The sequence below is a fragment of the Adiantum capillus-veneris genome, chromosome 11, assembly GCF_014529385.1.
Source record: "Adiantum capillus-veneris isolate H3 chromosome 11, ASM1452938v2, whole genome shotgun sequence".
In the NCBI taxonomy this organism is placed as follows: domain Eukaryota; kingdom Viridiplantae; phylum Streptophyta; class Polypodiopsida; order Polypodiales; family Pteridaceae; genus Adiantum; species Adiantum capillus-veneris.
In genome coordinates this window covers 151,042,953-151,062,936 of record NC_140941.1, presented here as the reverse complement: position 1 = coordinate 151,062,936, position 19,984 = coordinate 151,042,953, and the positions used below count along the sequence as shown (strand labels likewise).

The following is a 19,984-nucleotide window of genomic DNA, read 5'->3' as shown; positions in this document are numbered from 1 at the left end:
ACGGTATGCGCATCCTCCCCCCCCCCCCCCCCCACACACACACACACACACACACACACACACACAAACAAACACACACACACACACACACACACAACCCACACATACATACTCAAACACCCTCCCAACATAAAAGACGAGTAATCACGCTCACTTAAGCTTGCAAAACGACATAGCACCTAAGATCAATAGACTTTGCTTCACGCAGACATACCAATGACATCCACTCCAAATAGTACAGTCACACAACATGGACTGGTAGAAAACCTAATCCCATTGGTTTTAGGTAATAAACGTCAGCCACATTTACATCATGGTCAGCATGGACTTGTGTACACCGAAGCTTTGGACCTGTTACAAAGTGATGATGTGGCATGGCCAATTGGAAGAGAAATGGCCAAGAGGACCAAAGAATCTGAACCCTGAAGAAAAAAAGAAGAAAGAACCGAGAAAGTTTGGCCAAGAGGTTTAAAAGGGGTTCCTTAGGGACTTAAAGAACTTATGGAACACCAGCCGTGGGGCCGAAACCCATAATATATTAAAAGCTTGACATTTGAGATGGATTTTTGTAAATCGCGCAAACTGTCACATGGCATTGCTGTATGGATTTTTGCGTTTTGTGAGCTGATTGGTTCGCAGTTTTGTGTGGGCTTTTGAGTGTAGATGCTTTTGGGCCTTGCTTTTGGGCAACCCTTGTACTCTTTATACGAGCCCCTGGGGCCTCACTCTGTAGAGCATTTGGACGCAAAGCACATAAAGTCGGGCAACGCTGCTCCATATGGGCCAAAGCCACGTGCTCCGTATAAACTCTGCTCCATAGGGGCTGAATCCCTTGGAGGTGTGCCGAGAAAGATAGTATGTTGGTTGGATAAGTCCTATTCATTTAGCTCCTAAGCTACACCTGATCTGGCATTTATCACATTTGATCACATAGCCAAAGACATCCTTGAACATTCTGAACAATCAAATGCTCTTTTAACAAAGCTGCAGGCTTGTCGAAGGCATACTGTTCTGCGTTGATGTGTAATAACACTTACAGCTTCTGCCGGTGCCAAGAGTGTCAGTCACAGTACCATTATGGAAGAAATATCTGCCATCTTTAAGTACTGTTTTAGTGGAGTTCTGTTAGAGCCATACCAGAAATTGAGTATATAGACCTTTGTATTGACCTATTCTGAGTTCTCATGTGTATGTGACTCACGAGTGTGAGAGAATATATTGATACTTGTACACCAGGCACTCACTATTGGGTACCGACGATTTTAGTATGGATGTCTTCATATTTAACAGTGCTATGCATGATGGAGCTGATAGAACTATTGAATCTAGGATTTTCTTGAATTCACGACGTGTATGCTATAAATGTATAGCTATCACGAGACGGGCACCACGTGCCAACGGAAAAGAACAGACTGAACAGACTTATAGCACTTCAACAACAACTGAACTGAAAGAGCACACGCGACACAGAGTGGCGGAATTCCACCCAAGAGAGTACTGTCCCCAAACCTTGGCGCCCTTTCGACATTTCTCTATATTACTTGAACTTAGTACAATGCCGGTACTCGCGCTCTGCACCTTCACCCGGAAGAGTGCCAGAGACTAAGCCCTCTGCACTTGTTCAAAGGCCCTTGGCCTTGAAGTAGTTTACATGAAAAGCTTGAAACTCAAAAGCAACTGGCTAAAAAGCTGGTGCCCAAAAACAAGCAGTGCGTTTTGCGGAAATCGTACAGTTGCCACATCATCAGCCTTTACGTAGGTGAGTGTGTGCATGTGGTCCAGCATTATTTTTATGCCTCTAGGTCCTTTGGGCCCCATCGGACGGGTCCCCAAAGGTTGGTGGAGCTTTTACTTCTTCTGTTGCTTCTTTTTAGGGTTTAGGCCTCTCGGCCGGGATTTGCAGGCTGGCTCTGTTCTTTAGTGGCTTGACACGTTAGCAATTTGTGACGATAGCGAACTTGCAGATTTGACATTGTTAAGTTTTCATTCGAGTTTCGACCAATTGATATTGTGGGAATTCTTTCTATCTTTAGTGGTGTATAGACTACTTTTCCACGTTGGTAATCTTTCCTTTGTAATGCTCCTTCTAGTGCTAGGCTTCTTTATGGCTGAATCTACCTGCATCTATAGACTCTTTCCTTTGCAGGTGAATATGAGCTTTCCCTGGATTTATATTCTTTTATACATGGAGTGAGCATCTTGTAACATTCCCCTCTTAGTAAGTTTAGTAGGATTAGTGAAGTTCTCCACAAGCTCTCTGGAGGAATTTATTGGAAAGGGCCTTTAAAGTTCAAAGTTTGCATGGAGAATGCTAGTTATAGATCTTTTGTTTAATTAAATCAGATTTATTTGTTTGTTCAATGCTGCCATGTTTCATTAATTATTGAAAAAAGGTTATTAAGTGACGAAGAGTCAGCAAGTTGTAAATTTTCTACATGAAGTAGAAAATTCTTGCTATATTTAATACTATTTAACTATGCCAATTGAGCTATATATGTATTCAATTGAGACACAGTTTGAGGAACTTATCAGTAAATTTCATGAAACCAATTTACTCCAGTAGTGTGGTAAAGAGCAGGGAAAAAAATAATGCAGTGTATTACTTACTCCACTGTATTTCTGTGATGTTTGTAGTTTGTTTCTGTAATGTGAAGCTTTGCGACAATGGCTGGAAGAACAATCTGCACTTCTCTTATGTCTGGATATTGCATGTACAGATGGGAATTACAGCGCCGCAAGGCTGTGGCAAAAGCACTTTAGTTTATTCTTTAGACTACCTCTTCAACTCTCTTGGCAGGTTTGTGGTACTCTTTTAATTTGTTTCTTAAAATTGATACTGAGTACTATTGTTCAATGACATGCTTATGTTCTTACTTGTCATGGCATCAGCCGGGCTGTGTCAGTGTCCATTGACGATTTTTACTTAACGGGGCAGGATCAGGTGTGTTGTGAGAAATCTCTCTCTCTCTCTCTCTCTCTCTCTCTCTCTCTCTCTCTCTCAGTTCTTTTTGATTCCGGACATGGTATCAGATTCACTATGTTGTAACAGCTTGGTCTTATAGGTCCTTTTGGCCTTTTGAAGAAGTTAAAATATCATTTCATTTCATTTCTCTCTCTCTCTCTCTCTCTCTCTCTCTCTCTCTCTCTCTCTCTCTCTCTCTCTCTCTCTCTCTCTATGTGTGTGTGTGTGTGTGTGTGCGCGCTTGCGCGTGCAAGTAAAGGAGGGGCTTGGTACCGTTTGTATTTTATAATTTATTGCAAAAGCCCGAAGGCAATAGATCAGCCCATTGGCATAACAAAATAAACAGATGTGGAAATGAAAAAACCTGGGATATACAATAACAACAAACCATAGTGGAAAGACTACCAGTGATACAAAGTTACAAAAGATAGGTACTTCAAAAGCTAGGAGCAAGGGAGAAAGAGAAGAAATTAGCAGAGAGCTGAAGCAGAAACAGGCCAATATTAGACTCTGAGTCTCTCTCTCTCTCTCTCTCAAAACTAGTCTGAAGGCAAAGAACGGGAAAAACTATCACAGCTGAGCCACCTGGGCGTATTCAGCAGAACCTGTAAAAAGCTGTAAAAGGCGGCCAGGGGAAGAAACCTCTTTAAAAGAGAGTAAAAATTTCTCTGGCTACCTAGGAAGGAGAGAGGAAGATGGTTGCCTCTGAAAGATCGGCACTCCTCAGCAGAAGTACTCCTGCATTTGTAGTCCTAAAACTCAAGAGGAACATAAGGCACCAGCAGCCTGCGATAAATGAATGTAGCTGCTCAAAGGCGGGCCGAAACCCACCAACCCACCAATCCACCAACTGGTTTAACCAGTACATCTGCAACCAAGGTTCCCAGGAAAAACAGGAGGGGTAGCAATCGATACAAGATGAGAGGGAAGAAGCAATATTTATCACCAAATGATCTGCAAAGAGAGCTCCAAACGAGAACCAACAAGAAAACTTAACTGCAACATCCTTGGAGGACTTTGGCGCTGCCGAGAATAGTCCACTTGCTGAGAGTGGCTTCTCTAATCTGTAGATGCCGAGGCTCTCTCTCCAAGGAGACAAGTAGAGATAATTTATGGCTATCTAGGCAGGTTCCGTGTCACAAGACGGGCATCACGTGCCAATAGAAAAGAATAGATTGAACAAACTTTTAGCACTTCAATAACAATTGAACTGAGAGAGACGACAGGCGACACGGAGTGGCAGAATTCCATCCCAGAGAGTATTGGCCCCAAACCTTGGCGCCCCTTTCGGTATTTCTTTATATTGCATCAACTCAGTACAAGACGGTACTCTAGACTCTACACCTTCTCCACAGGAAGCATGCCAGAGAATGAGCCCTAACCTCATATTTAAAGGCCCTTGGCGTGAAAAGCAATTACAATGAAGAGCCTTCAAAAATCAAAAGCTTCTAGTGCAAAGCAATGCCAAAAAGCTGCCAGTGCGTTTTGCGGAATTCCGTACAACCTGCCATGTCAGTGATCAGCGCAAAACGCGGAGCGTCCGTACAGTTGCCACGTCATCAGTTTTTGCGTGTGTGTGTATGTGGGTCCTGTTTTAAAACTCAAAAGCTTCTAGTCCAAAAGCAATGCCAAAAAGCTGCCAGTGCGTTTTGCGGAATTCCGTACAACTGCCGCGTCGGTGATCAGCGCAAAACGCCGAGCGTCCGTACAGTTGCCATGTCATCAGTTTTTGCATGTGTGTGTATGTGGGTCCTGTTTTATTTTACTTCCTTTATGTCACTAGGGCCCCATCGGACGGGGTCCTTATAGTTGGTAGGACTTCTTTTTTTGTTACTTGTTCTTCTTAGGGTTTAGGCCCCTCGGCCAAGATCTGCAAGCTGGCTCCATTCTTCAGGGCTTTGACACGTCAGCAGTTTGTGACATCTCCCCTTGTTGAAAGAAAGTAATCGTCCGCGATTACAGGATATCTACAAAACAACTCAAGTTAGCTCAAAAATTTCCAAGGGACATTTTGAGGGACAATCAGTTTGCTCTTTTTGTTAAGGATTTAGCTTCTTCTTTCGGCTCTTTTGATCAAGGAGTTGGCTTCTCCTTTCGTCCAGATCGAAACTCTTGATATTCCGGCATAGTAAAATTAGCCATCACACCCACACCGCATTGATCTTCCACAGGTGTCTTGATGCACTAAAATTACATACCAAACAATCTCATCCAATTAGGAATATTCAGTGGTTGGCACATCACAATGCAACACAAATGCTCACATATACATGTTACAAGACATAGAAACATAAAGTCGTCGATGAACACTCCTCCCGCATAACCTAACAAGGTCCGGGCTGGGAGATATTCAACGACTCCATCATCACTCCTCCCGCATAACCTAAAAAGGTCCGAGCCGGGAGATATAGAGGCCTTTTACAACCAAATGCCCCCCAGACCGCAGCCTATGTGTTTGGAGGTGCTGAGAGTAACCACTGCTCATACTTTTTAATACTCCTCTCGCATAACCATCCAGGTCCGGGCCGGGAGTCACAACAACAATTATTTTACATGCATACAACCAAACGCTCCCCAGGCATCAACCTGCGTCGTTTGGAGGTTTTCTAGCATACAATGGAACGCTCCCCAGACATCGGCCTGCGTCGTTCCGAGGTTCAAACAATACCAAAACAGTATTTCTCACTTCTCCACCCGGGAGTAAAATCACCAATCATTGAAACCGGTATGAAAACCAGAGTCAAACAATTCAATTCGGCACCAAGACAAGTTCAAAACAAATACCATCCATTTCAAACAAATTCCAAACAGGATCACCAAACAAGTTCTCAAATAGATTTCAAACTTAAAAAGCAATTTCGACATCAGCCGAGCTCGAAAAGTCGACTGGCTTTCCATCCTGAAACTTGCACCAAAAATTGGGGTTAGATTCCTTCCATAAGATCGTAGCCAACCACAGCATGGTCCATCAGCTCTTGGACAGGCAATGTTCTTCTGGCGGTGATGGTAGTCCGAAGACATAGCAATCACATTGGACCTCCAAGTTTACCAGCTCGAGAAGAGACATCTACTGAGAGATGTCAAGAAATTTCAAGATATAATCTGCAAGGGTTTCCATGGCAAGCATTTGAGGATACCCCACTCTGCCAGAAGTTGCACTCCGAAGGAAGATGTGAGAAACCATACAACTTCGGGTAAAATTTTTCTTGAAAGCTTGCCAAGTCCTTGGTAGCTGTAGACATCAACATCTGCATGGCACTGCTTTTGAGAAAAACAGTGACTCGAAACAAATCTTGGATCCTTCTCTTGCAAGTGATCTTTATGGCTTATGCCCTGTAAGACATGAGCGGTGAAGATGGGAGCGTGCCCGATGCGCGATGAAGTAAGGGTGGGAGTGGCTAATAAGTCCGGGGTTGGGACCTGAAGATACTTCAAATAAAATTCCATTTGTCTCTGGTTTGCTTTGTCTGCTCTTTGGTAGGATCGGTATGCTTTCAGAAAAGCACACGATTGATGCTCTGATACCACTGTCACAAGACGGGCACCACGTGCCAATAGAAAAGAACAGATTGAACAGACTTTTAGCACTGCAATAACAATTGAACTAAGAGAGACGACACGCGACACGGAGTGGCGGAATTCCACCCTATAGAGTATTGGCCCCAAACCTTGGCGCCCCTTTCGGCATCAACTCAATACAAGCCGGTACTCCAGACTTTGCATCTTCTCCACGGGAAGCATGCCAGAGAATGAGCCCTAACCTCATATTTAAAGGCCCTTGGCCTGAAAAGCAATTACAGTGAAAAGCCTTCAAAACTCAAAAGCTTCTGGTCCAAAAGCAATGCCAAAAAGCTGCAGCACGTTTTGCAGAATTCCGTACAATTGCCACGTCAGTAGCTAGAGCAAAGCACGGAGCGTCCATACAGTTGCCACGTCATCAGTTTGTGTGTGTGTGTGTGTGTGTGTGGGTCCTGCTTTATTTTACTTCCTTTATGTCACTTGGGCCCCATTGGACGGGGTCCCCATAAGTTGGTAGAACTTCTTCTTCTGTTACTTGTTCTTCTTAGGGTTTAGGCCCCTCGGCCAGGATCTGCAAATTGGCTCCATTCTTCAGGGCTTTGACACGTCAGCAGTTTGTGACATTCTGTGCCAGTGCCACATCAGCAGATTGTCACATCGAGAAATTTTTTCTGTTTACATTTTACGCTGCACCAACCAGCCCAGAGCCAATGGGCAATAGCAATAAGCAGGTGACAAGGGCGGCGGCTTGTACAACGAGCAAGGGTTGTTGATTGAAGCAGTTGTGGCTGGTGTGCATGATGAGGGTGGTGGCTTGTATGGGATCGAGGGTGACAGGCTATAGGGGATACGGCTGGTGGCAAATAGCAATTTAATGGGCACGGGCAGATGGGGAGGGTATGCAGAAGCAGAGTGGGGCAATGGAGGTGGGCTACACGTACATAAATACATAAATACATATATATTAAGATGAACCACCCCGCCCTTTGTTTCTGCCATCGCATTGCATAATCGCTTTGCTCATCAGACGGTTGTGTAAGGCGATTGAACTTGTTTTCGAATTATATTGATAAGATTAGTGCCTGTGCTTAGCTGTATGGTAAGTCTATTCAATCATAAAGCCGCTAAGATAAGCCTGTAATAGTATATCAGATTTTGAATAATCAAGCTGAATCTTGCTCAATTTGTATTAAGTCTCGAGTTTAACATTGCTCAAATGCAACAAAAGAAAATATGGTGAAATTGACTTGGGGATTGCCTCAAATTCTCAGTGAAACGATTTTAGCAAAGGGAATGCTGTGTTACAATTACCTCCAGTGGTTACACTAACCTGCTGCCAGCTTATTTGAACAGGAAAAGTTGGCTGCAGAGAACCCTGGAAATTCTCTTTTGGAGGTATGCCAAATTGCTTACAATTGGTCAGGCCCTATGTCTTTTAAAGCAAAAGCATGAAGAACTGAAAAACTGTTTCCAGCTCAGGGGTAATGCAGGAAGCCACGATCTGAAACTTGGGATGCAAACATTGGAGGCCTTGCGCCATTTGTCATCTCCAGGTAGGTCTTAGTCAATTTTTGTTGACTCTGAACTTGAAATATGTTTAGCTTTTCCTCATTTTTAAGTCAATTCCTTGGCATAGGCAGGAAAGCAAAGGTGCCTCGTTATGATAAGGTGTGTGATGCTGGGTTGTCCCAATCCATGCAGCCTTTTTGTTCTCTTTGATGCTTATGTGTACTTTCCTTTTGCTTTCTTGCTTTGCAGTCAGCGCGCAGTGGTCGAGGCGATAGAGCAGACCCTTCGTTGTGGCCAGAGATTGAAGGGCCACTGAAGGTGATGAGGTTACTCACTTGAATCTTTGCTTTGAAGCTCTCTAGCTGCAAAAGATTGTTCTAACTCGAGCCATGGGCTGCCTTCAGATTTTGCTGTTTGAAGGATGGATGCTTGGTTTTGTACCTGTTGCTGCATCAGCTTATCAAGCTATAGACCCACAGGTATTTCATGCAAATGAGTTTGTGTAAAGTTATATTTCTGAGTGTTCTTAGCCTATCGATTCTTTTCGGTTTCCTGTGAAAGTTTTAGTTGGGAGTTCTGCACAGAAAGAGGGCATTATGCTGCTGCTTAAAACGTGATTGCTGGACTAGGTTCTTGTTGATGGTTTATTATGGGCGTAACACCCATGTGATACTGTTCCGTTGCGGTTCCGCTGCGGTGTGTTAGAAATGGCTAGCCTTGAGGCTTCTACTTGGTTTGTAAGGTTGTGTGCTAGAGCTTTTCTGGTAGATGGCGGAAGAATTGCCTCTTGGCATTCTTTGGCAGCATGTTTATCGATTGTCTCCCTTTTGTGGAAAGGCTATGTAGAGTTTAGTTCGAGACATTGAATCAGGCAGGAGAGTCTCTGGCAGCTAATCCTTCTGATTTTTTGTAGAGCTTTTTACTTTTGTACAGATGAAGACATGCTTTGATTCTTTCCTTGGGAAGGGTTCGTGAGATTGCCTGGACTTCTCCCAGATTAAAGATTGAGAGGAGTCTTGAGAACCCTTTGTAGAGAAGCTACTTTAGGTTTTAGTTTGAGACATTGAATCAGGCAGAAGAGGCCTGGCAGAGAACCCTTCTGATTTTATAAGAGCTTTTTGCTACTTGCAAGATGGAGACATGCTATGAATCTTTCCTTGGGAGGGGTCCGTGAGATGGCCTGGACTTATTCTAGATTTTCATACGCAGGCTGCCCCATCAATTTGCTGAACCTTAATCTTTCAGGCCGTTATTACTGAATTTCCTGCGCTATTGTGTTTACTCAGCAGGCTGGTAACTAGAACACCTAGGTGCTCGCTGGCTCCATCCAAAGTCGTGAGTGCAGGTGCTAGCAACCTCTATCATCAGTGAGTGCTCGCTGGCTCCATCCCTAAGTCCTTTGTGCAGGTGCTGAGCACCATTTAGCTTGGCTGCCTGCAGTATACCACCATCCTGCCCGCTCACAGCCCGTTACGTTGCCCCGTCCGCCTGCCCGCCCGCAGCTGCCCTGCCATCCCACCAGTCACTGCCATCCATTTGCCACCTGCCTTTATCCATTCCACCAGCCTTAGCCGTCCCTGCTCCTCTACTGCTAAGTGAGACTGCCAACCATCACTTATTATCCGTTGCCTTAACTGCTCGTTCCTGAGCATATCTGCCACCATAATCTGTTCTCAGTGTGCCACCTACACTCCATGGAGTCGGGAGTAGCAGCCAAAGCTACTATGCCGTCGGTACCCAAATTGGATGCATGTAAGATGGATGTGAATTGCAGGCTGTTCCTCGATGACAATCGATGGAACACTCTGCTGCTCCTCGAGCATGAGGACGGGCGTGCGACCCAACAATGCTATGACAAGTTTGTTTCTGTTGCTACATTGATAGCCAAGTAGGCTGGAGCTCTTGCCATGAAGCCCCCGCCGAGGCCAAGGTCAGGTTGTCGACTCGATCCTCGGGCTCGGAGACTCATTCATGCACGCCGGAAAGCCTGGAATAAGGTGAGGAACAAATCTGCAAAAACTAGGGTCGCGTGGAAAAAGGGAATGAGGTCCTGAGGGAGGGTCAAATGAAGAAATTCTTTACCCACCTCAAGAAAATAGTTGGGAAGGGGCAAGGAACTGTTGCCAATCAACTTTGAACGCAAACGGGGAGCTAGTAACGGAACTAGAGAGGCAATTACAAGTATGGGAGGGTCACTACTCCAAGGTATTCGCCGATACGGACGGTACCAGCAAGGATCCGCTTGCATGGTATGACAAACACCTACGCATCTGGCCTGGTATACCTGAGGTATGTGACCTGTTGAACTGGTACGAAGTACGGGAGGCCTGTTGGCGATTGAAGAGGCACAAGGAAGCGGGTGGCGATGGTTTACCACCCGAATTCTTTAAGCTGCTTGTGAAGGATAAGGGGCTAAGATCGGATCCGCGTAAGCCACGATCGGAAATGGGCAAGGCATACTTGTACATGATCGAGGGTATTTATGACACTGGAGATATCCCGGCCGGCGCTAGCGACGCAGTGATTGTGTCAATCCCCAAGAAGGGCGATTTGACCAACACTGATAACTATCGCGAGATCGCGTTAATATCCGTTGCCATAAAAATCCTCACTACGGTCGTGATTAGGCGGATCACTAAGATACTTGAAAAGAGGAACTTCTTCAACCTCGGCCAAGCAGGATTCCGTACTAATGAGGAATGCATAGGGCAAGTTGCATGTCTGAAGGAGATCGTGAAACTCCGTCATAAGGATGGGAAACCAACCTATGCGGCCTACATTCATTTCAAGAAGGCGTACGACAGAGTACCGCATGAGGCGTTGTTCCTATAGCTCGCTACGGCGGGCCTGCAAGGTCGAGCACTTAGATTTTTCCAAGCGCTCTATAGGTTCACTCTGTTCAAGTCAAACACATGGAACAACTGTCGGATTCGATTCCGGTGCAGCGGGGAGTCCGCCAAGGATGCCCGGGATCCCCCTGTCTATTCAATATATATATCAACGATAATTTAGACGCAGATGGAGAAAGATGGGGCCTGGAAGTACCTAACCTCCTGAAGAGAATTAAAGGACTCTTTTTTGCTGATGACCTGGTTCTACTTGCTGACTCTCGTGAAAGCCTACAAACGAGCCTTGACAAGGTAAGTGAATGGGCAAGGAGACCTGCAGGATCTTTCTATGAGGATCTTTATTCTGGGTGGTGAGATGGTTGCAATAGGTGAAACGTACAAGTACCGTGGCATCGATGTAGACTCGACCTTTTCCATTGAACGCATCGTGAAGGAGCGAGCGGACAAGGGGAGAAAAAGCCTATTCACATGTCAGCACCTGCTGGCAAACCGAGCCATCCCAATATGGTCTCGACTGACTGTTTTTAAGGTGTGCATGTATCCAGCAATTTGTTATGGCGCGGAAATTATGGTTGCCAAAGATCAACGTGTCCTTCACTCTTTGTAGCGCCTCGTCGCCACCGGGATGCGAATGTTACTCAGAAAGGGAGCAAGGTCAACCTCTGTAGGGACGACAGCTCTCCATCACGAGTTTAACATACCACCCGTACCTGCCTTTTGTGGGGGACAATGAGCAAGGGCTTTTGACAAGTACCGCTCGGTTTCATCTACCTGGATAGGCTCCTTGGTAAACAAGAAGCCTAAGAACCAACCGTTCAAGAAGTGGACTTGGACGACAAGAACCCAGAATTGGATGAATAAGTATATCCCAACGGAATTGGATGAATAAGTATATCCCAACGGCTGACTTTAGCTCAGTTCGCTACCACACATGGGACAACTGGTACGAGAGGCATTCGTGCCTGGCATTGGAGCCCTATAAGACGGCCGGCTTTGAACAAACTCGTGGATACCTGCTGCAGCTCAATAGGAGCACTATAGTGAATAGGAAAGAGGAGAGAGTGTTGGCTCTCACGAGAGTAGGTGGGCTCAAACTGGCTGATAGTTATATGCGCGGACACAGCATTTGCACGTTGTGCTCCCAGTTAGAGGGTCGTTCGCTTTCGCATTTGCTGATGAACTGTTCGGCGGGTGATGACTCTAGGGGGCGCTGGCTAAACCGATTCAACTCCACCTTCAACGTTATCGACCCTTCATTGGACCCTGAAGAAAGGACCATTATCCTCCTTGGTGGGGAGGCTCGCGGGAAGCGGATGCCCTTTTGGGTACGCCGTGATCCGCACTCGAGGGAACGGAACCGCAGGGCACGTGCCTGTGGCAAAGTTCCTCGGTAAAGTTGTACCTCGGTACTTAGGTGCTCTGCATAGGTGGATGGGGAGATAATGCTCCCCTTCCTATGTTGTTATTTTGAATCCGATCCCTTCCGGGGGGAATGACGTAATTCTCCCCAAAAGAAGCCAGATGAGCTACAAGAGCGCCCAGGTGCCATTCCCCCCCGGGGGGTTCAACTTCACCAAATAAGGGGTTGGAAGGTGCAAAAGGGAGACATCACCAATTTTAGCGGACGCCACCTGTGAGCCGACGCCCTTCCAAGCAGGTATGGCATTTCCTAGGGGGAAACCTTCGGGTTACAAAGGCAGTTTAGTGAGGTGAGCGATAAGTTACCTGGAGGAGGCAACTCCAAAGGGAAGACCGAAGCAAGTCCCGTAGTACCTGGGCCTCTAAACAGAGGTACTTGGTCGCTGTCACGCTCGTATCAAGTTGGCGAAATGGGTCTCTCAAGGGAATAGTCATGGCCCTAAGAGTGTAAATAATTCTGGCCTCTCGTAGTCCAGAGGAAACTAGTGAGACGCCTTAGGATTCTGGGTGTTCTTCTTGTGCACTTTTCTGGTGTATGAGGAGAGCGGCCGGGAGTGCCCTACCCGACTCCTAAAACAAAACAAAAAAATCTACTCTTAGAGTTGTCCACCCCGGTGCTGTACAGGCTCCCGAGGCACACCCTGATTTGGGTAGGATTGGGTTTCAAGGGGCGAGGGTGGTATAATGTGTGTTCCTAGGGTTTTGGGATTTCTCGATTGGCTCTACTCTCTCCAATATTATGGCGCCTTCTTTGGTTATTTCAGAAGACGTGCAACAGAAAATCGGCGACCATGTTGAGGCTCTCTCAACAAAGCATGGTCGGCTGCCTAGTTGGATGTTGTCATACTCAGGTTAAAATCTGCGAGTCACTCATGTGGTGTTTAGCCGTTGTAGATGATGGTCAGGTGGAGGACGTCATCTTGCTTGGCAGAGGTACTTTCATTGCTATTTTCTAATCATAGAAGCTTACCTCTAAAGTCGTCATTCGCTCTCCTCTCACTATTGGGGACATATCGTTTTTTTTGCATTCGTGGTATGAGGATTTTATAGTAGCCGTTTTTGAGAACAGATGCCAGTCTTGAAGTATCCAGTAGAAGTTGCTTTTCTAGAGCAGTTTTGGTTACCGGACATGTTGAGGCAGAGGGATTTTATTTTTGACATACTTTTCATGTGCTTAGTATGAATCGAGACATCTGTGCGATCTATTAAGGTGGTAGCATAGAGTTTCCAGATATCATCACTTCTGCGTGGTTACAGACAAACCGAACCAATGCCTTCAGTGTCATGAGATGGGGCATTTGGTGAGAGATTGCCCTAGAGGGCGACAACTGTCACAAAGTGATGATGTGGCATGGCGTAAAGGACAAAAGGGCCACCAACTTATGGAACTTGTTAATAAAGTTGTCCCAATTCATGCTACCGTGGTCAAAGGGCCTATAACTTATAAAAATAAAGCTGGACACCCAAAACTGCGTGCAACTGATGACATGATAGGCTGTATGGACTTTCGCGATTTGCGGCGCAAATCGCACTAACATGTTGACGTGTACGAACAACCCAAGAGGGCACTAGCTTTTGGGACTTAGACTTGATGCTTTTCATGTACTGCTTTTGGCCAGTGGCCTTTATTAGTGCACCAAGGCCTTCTTCTCTGGCAGTCTTACGTGGGAGCGTTGTAGAGAGAGCAAGGACCCTCTAGCATGGTATCTTATGAAGTATAATAATAAAGGAATACCGAGAAGGAGCACCAGTCTTTGGAGCCAGCTCTTCTGGGCGCGGAACTCCGCAGTGCCATGTCGTGTCTCTCTCTCTCTCTCTCTCTGTTCTGTTCAATTCTGTGAGTTTCTCTTGCGTGTGTTGCACTAGATTTTTGGCTTGGAGTGTCCAAGTCTATTAGAGTGGTATCAGAGCTCAGACGATTCTTCTTCTACGAAGGATCCGATCCCTTTACTTGCAGCACACATGGATTCAGTTGATGAATCCCACGAGGAGGAAACTGTTGCACTCCACTACTTGGGTACATGAGAAAACAATGGAGATTCGAACGGACATCGACCACCTTCCGACGACTCGGGAGAAGAGTATGGTCCTTCTCCACCCACAAAATATGAAAGAATTGAGGTGCAGCGTCAGCAGCAGGTTGACGCGTATGCTCAACAGACGCTTCAGTACTCCAAGGACCCCCCATATGCGAAATTTTTGGCAAAACACCCACTTGATGAGGTGCACTCAATGGCATGCCGCCATCCGTTTGCCTCTCAAGTCAGCCTTGAAATAAAAATCTACACTAGCGATACCGAGGCAAAAGGTGTATTCAGAGGATGAATTTGATGAAGCTGTAGAGCACGAGTCAGCAGACTCATGAAGACCAAGGGGGATCCGTGGAAGAAGAGTTGGGAAACAAACGATCCCGGCTACTTGGGTCGAAAATCTTTTTTTGAGGCCGCCAGTATGCCAAAGAAACGTGTTCGATTTGAGGGTGTTTCTAGTTCATCCTCATCCTCTTCGAATTGTTCGGATAGTTCTTCTTCCTTGACTCCAGCGAGGAGGATAGAAAGCACAAGAAGAGGACAAAGGCTCAAAGACATAACAAAGGCAAGAAGACGGGAAAGAAGAGGAGATCCAGCAGAAGATCTCAGAAGCACTTTGACAGTTTGGATGAGGACTCTTGTCCTTCGAGAGCTCAGATTCCGATGAGCGGATGTACACAACGAAGAGAAAGTACGTATATTGAGCCAACTAGTACGACTACCTCGAGGACAAGGGCAAGAAGCCCAAGGATTTTAAGGAGGTTGGGTAGGCTTTAAAGTTTCATACGTTTTCCAGCTTTCAAGATATCCACAAAGCCCTCACTCAGAGCACTCCAAGGTACGTAGAGTGGCGTCCTATCTCAAAGGGAATGCCCAAACATGGTGGTCTACTATATTGCTACGCAGAGAAGCACGAACGAAGTGGCTACAGTTCAAGTGGGTTTTTACTTCCTCATGGCTCACTCAGGAATATGAGCAAGAATCATCTGAGGATGACCAAGGAAGACACACTGGATGTCTATTGTCAGAGATTTTGGGATACTTTTCTACCCGTCTCTTCTTTTAAGAAAATCACCTTCAAGCAACAAATTGAGCGATTCTGCTGTGGACTACCCAAAGAGATACGGAGTTATTGTCTGCAAAAGAAGTCCGAGTCCATGTAACAAACTTGGACACTCCAAGGTTAAGATTCTACCGCAACACAGCAGAGATTCACTTCAAAACAATTCACAGTTCACAATTGATTCGACATGGCCCGACGGAGTTCCGTGCCTAGAGATATTGGCCCCAAAGATTGGCGCCCCTTTCGGTATTTCTTTTTGTATCAAATTTGTGCTCAAAAGTACAAGACAGTGGGAGGGTCTCACTCTCAGACTCTGCGTCCAGATGCTCTGCAAAGTGGGAGCCCTGCCCACACTTATAAAGGTTTACAAGGGATGCCAAAAGCAGAGCCCCAAAAGCTGCCCATAAAAAGCATTCAAAAATAAAGCCATTCATCTTACAAGGCTTGCTCGATAAAGCAACTCAAAATAAAGCTCTCTTTGCGTAGGAATTTTTCAGCCATTGCGTAGAAAATGCAGCCCCTTTTGTGTAAAGAACTGTCCGTACAGCCTGCCGTACGCATCTGCCACGTCAGCTTGATTTCCCGCCACAATGCCTTACAGTTGACACGCTAGCCAGCCTGCGGATGTTCCGGGGACCAGCTTGCCAGGGAGAGGGGGTGTGTGTGCTCTGCTCTGCTGCCCCCATGTCCAGGGCCATGCCATGCCACCCATTTGTGACATACCCCCCTCTTGAAAGCATTGTAATCGCCCTCGATTATGCCTGCAAAACAGGCAGAGGCCATAAACTGTCTCAGCAGACACTGACTGTTAGTATCGACGCACTAGGAACACACATCTAGCACATGTACCAATCGACAGTCACCTCACACGACATCACAGGACATCACTTGACATCACATGACAAATCACATTCCAAATTCATTCGGATCTCAGACCATGATTAATCGGCAACGTATTTAGCAATCGCATCTAGATTTACTCGGGACCTCATAGATGCCCGATTGACTAATCCTTATTGCAACCATGTCTATCGAGACCGTTCAGACCAAAAGGCTGCAGTCATTTCGTCTATCAATTCTTGCACTTAGACACGTCAAGAACAAATCAGTATCATATTATCGGGAATTCCAGTTCATAAAGTCATACAACAGAATACTGTCAGCTCACAGTATCCCTGAAACTCAAAAGAGACATCAGTGACTTTAGTATCAAAATCGGGGCAATTTGTTGACAAAGGAGTGGAGCGACTCCCCTCTTGTGCATACCCACTGCACCAGATTCCGCCCAAGCTGAGTTCAAGGTTCCATTTGGAATAGACTATGCTAAACCAAATGCTTCAAGGTAAAGATTCACAATCTGAGGAGTATCTGCCAGGTCCTCCTTCTTTATTCACTTCGCATCCAATGCGGAATAGGTCTTTAATTTAACCAAGAACTGTCTTATTGCTTTACCTTCTATCTTTCTGTGCCCATATCTGTTGTGGAACGAGTATCTGCTCGTTTTTCTCCACTTCGGGTTGCTCATCTGGCTCCCTATCATTGGGCACATCACCTTGAAATTGCTTCAAGAGACTCACATAAAAAACATTGTGAATTGTACAAGTATCGGGCAACTTCAGTCCAAAGGAGACATCATTTATCTTTTCGGAACATTTGGAAAGGTCCACAGTATCTCATGCTAAGCTTTCAAAAAAGCCGCTCCTTTCCCTTTTTCTTTTTCAGGCGTTCTCAAAACGTAAGAGTACCCAATCGTTCTTCTTCAATTTCAAATCACGACGATGTCGATCTGCTGCCTTTTTCTAGATTTCTCCAAAGCCTTTTGGACCAAGTCCAAGTCCCTCGTGAATTGGTCGGCTTCAAAAGAAAATCGTATCTTTCGTGCTAAGGAAGGATGAAACCTTCATAGCAAATTCAATAATCTCAAATGGCACCTTCCCTATCAAAGAGTTAATCGTGTTATTGTAGGCATATTCCACCAAAGGTAAAAACTTTTTCCCATGTAGTCTTCTGATCCAAAGAAGAAGACTTAAACTAATCTAGTGTGACTGAATTTGCAATCCCAGATTGCTCATCTATCTGCGGGTGGAAAGATGACGAGAACTGCAACCGCGTGCCAAAGTTCTCCCAAATAGCCTTCCAAAACAAACTCGTAAATCGGGGATCTCTGTCGGAGAAAATTGTCTCTGGCATGCCATGTAATCTGAAGATTTGGGCCACAAACAGTCTCGCCAAGTGATCCAGCTTGACTGTTTTCTTCACTGGAGTGAAATGAGCTTGCTTACTAAATCTGTCAATAACAATGCAGACTCAAGATACCATCGTGCGCACTCTGTGTCTCGGGAGATAAAAAATGAGATCCATTGCAATACTTTCCTAGGAGCAGTTGGGTATGGGTAAAGGCTGTAACAATCCCTCTTCTTTATGCCTGTCAAACTTGACCTTCTGGCATACCAAGCAACTGCGTACAAAATCGTCGTCCACGTCCTTCTTGAGTCTCGGCCAAAAGAAGTATCTCTCGACACCTTTCAAGGTGGTAGCAATGCCGCGGTGACCGGTAAATAGTCGACAGTGGCATTCGGTTAGAACCTTTTCCCTCAATGGGTGTGTAACGCACAACATCGTTTTCTTCATCAAGTAGCCATCCCGAATGAAATATCTCGCTACGACTTCCCCGTTTCGTATCCGAGTTAAATTATTTGCAAAATCTGTATCTGTGGCATACTGATCGACCATATCCTCGAAGCTCCTATGATGTATCGCGGAAATAGCCAGAACCAACGGCTTCCGGGACAAAGCATTTGCCACCAAATTCTTCAGTCCCTGCACATGACAATCTGGAAGTGAAACTGTGACAAGATGTTTGCCCACCGCATCTGCTTTTCCGATAGCTGCTTCTGTGACGAGAAGTAGCGTAAACTCTGATGATCTGTGAAGACCGTAAAATCCGCTCCGAGTAGGTAATGTCGCCACTGAGTAAGAGCATGGATAAATGCCAAAAGCTCTTTCTCATAAATCTATGCTGTCAATTCTGGCCTTGAAAACAATCGCCTCTCATAGGCAATGACATGGCCTTCTTGCATTAAGACCGCACCTAGACTACGACCACAAGCATCACAATATACTTCAAATGACTTCTGCAAGTCCGACAAAGTCATAACTGGTCCTGTAATCAATATCTCTTTCAATGTCTGAAAGGCAGTCACCTCTGTGGATCCCCACGAGAAAGGGACTCCTTTCTGTGTCAACATATGCAAAAGGGAAGCAACCTCTGCGAACTTTCTAACGAACGGCTGGTAGTAAAAACATAAGCCCAAGAAGCTTCTTACTTCATGGACATTCTTCAAATCGGGCCAATCACGGATAGTCTCTATCTTGGCCGGGTCCATCTGCACTCCTGCTGCTGAGACAATGTGTCCCAAAAAGTGTATCTTTGGTAGGAAAAATTCACTTTTCTTTGCATTAATCACCAACTTGTGATCTCGTAATGCTTGAAAGATCTGTAGTAGATGTGCTCTATGTTCTGCCTCATCCTTGGAGAAGAAATGATGTCGTCAAAGAAAGTGCCAACAAATAGTCTGTACTCTCGTTAAATCCTGTCCATCATTTGGTTAAATGTCGTTGGAGCATTGGTTAGGCCAAAAGGCATCATCAAAAACTCAAATAAACCAAAAGTCGTTCGAAAAGCTGTCTTGTAGACATCCCCCGGCGTGATTCGGATATGATGATATCGGCTCTTCAAATCGATCCTGCTGACACATGAGGGTCCCTGTAGTCGGTCAAGAATATCATCGATCCTAGGAATTGGAAATCTGTTCTTGATGGTGATTTTATTGAGAGCTCTATAATTGATGCACATTCTCCAAGATCCGTCTTTCTTCCAAACCAACAACACTGGAGAGCACTACTGTGAAGTATACGGCTGGACAAGACCCTTTTCCAAGAGGTCTTTCACTTGGTTCATAATTTCTTCATTCTGGGGTCGGCTCACACGGTAAGGTGGCCGGTTTGGTCGTGTGCTTCTAGGTATCAGATCAATGGTATGATCCTCAGGATGAGCTGGTGGCAACTCGCCTGGCAGGCCCTCAGAAAAGCAATTGGCATGAGTGTGGAGAAAATCTAGGCGTTCTTTTTCTAGGTCAAAACATATTCGACCTTCAATCATCATTCAGTTCTCTCCAGAAAATTAAGGAATGAAACTGAATTTCATCAAGTACAATCTCTGTGCCCTTCATTTGTCAAAGTCGCTTTCGTAGCTTGAGAGTCAACCAAGGGATTGTTCGTATGTACCAAGGGATTTCGAGGAGGACGCCAAAACCTCCCAAGGGCATTACGTAGAAGTCCTCGTGCCCTAAACACCCCTGACATTGCAAACGAAGCTTGCCAATGATCGGTGTAATGGCATCATCCCGTCCGGGTGCCGCTATAACTACCTCCGCCTGTGGCCTCAGCCTGTCAGGCGTAATCCCAAATCGAGCCGCCAATTGAAGTGAAAAGAAGTTGGCCTTGACTCCTCCATCAAAGAAAATAAGGGCTTCCTGTTCTTTCACTTTGCCCTAGGTGCGACAAAGTTTGTACTTTCGTTCATCTGATTCGGTTCGGGCCCCACGCAATGTGGCACATGTTCTGTTTTCAT

The 19,984-nt window shown here is 45.6% G+C and overlaps 1 protein-coding gene across 1 annotated transcript in view; it reads left to right on the top strand.

Annotated features, from left to right (window-relative positions):
* LOC147448226 (P-loop containing nucleoside triphosphate hydrolases superfamily protein) overlaps positions 1 to 19,984 on the top strand; it is a 45,942-nt gene that overhangs the window by 1,582 nt on the left and 24,376 nt on the right. Inside the window, exons 2-8 of the mRNA XM_086524103.1 lie at positions 2,718 to 2,797; positions 2,890 to 2,941; positions 7,835 to 7,876; positions 7,956 to 8,034; positions 8,118 to 8,149; positions 8,240 to 8,308; positions 8,395 to 8,469. Coding sequence (XP_086380229.1) covers positions 2,718 to 2,797; positions 2,890 to 2,941; positions 7,835 to 7,876; positions 7,956 to 8,034; positions 8,118 to 8,149; positions 8,240 to 8,308; positions 8,395 to 8,469 — 429 coding nt within the window. The remainder of the gene's footprint in view (positions 1 to 2,717; positions 2,798 to 2,889; positions 2,942 to 7,834; positions 7,877 to 7,955; positions 8,035 to 8,117; positions 8,150 to 8,239; positions 8,309 to 8,394; positions 8,470 to 19,984) is intronic.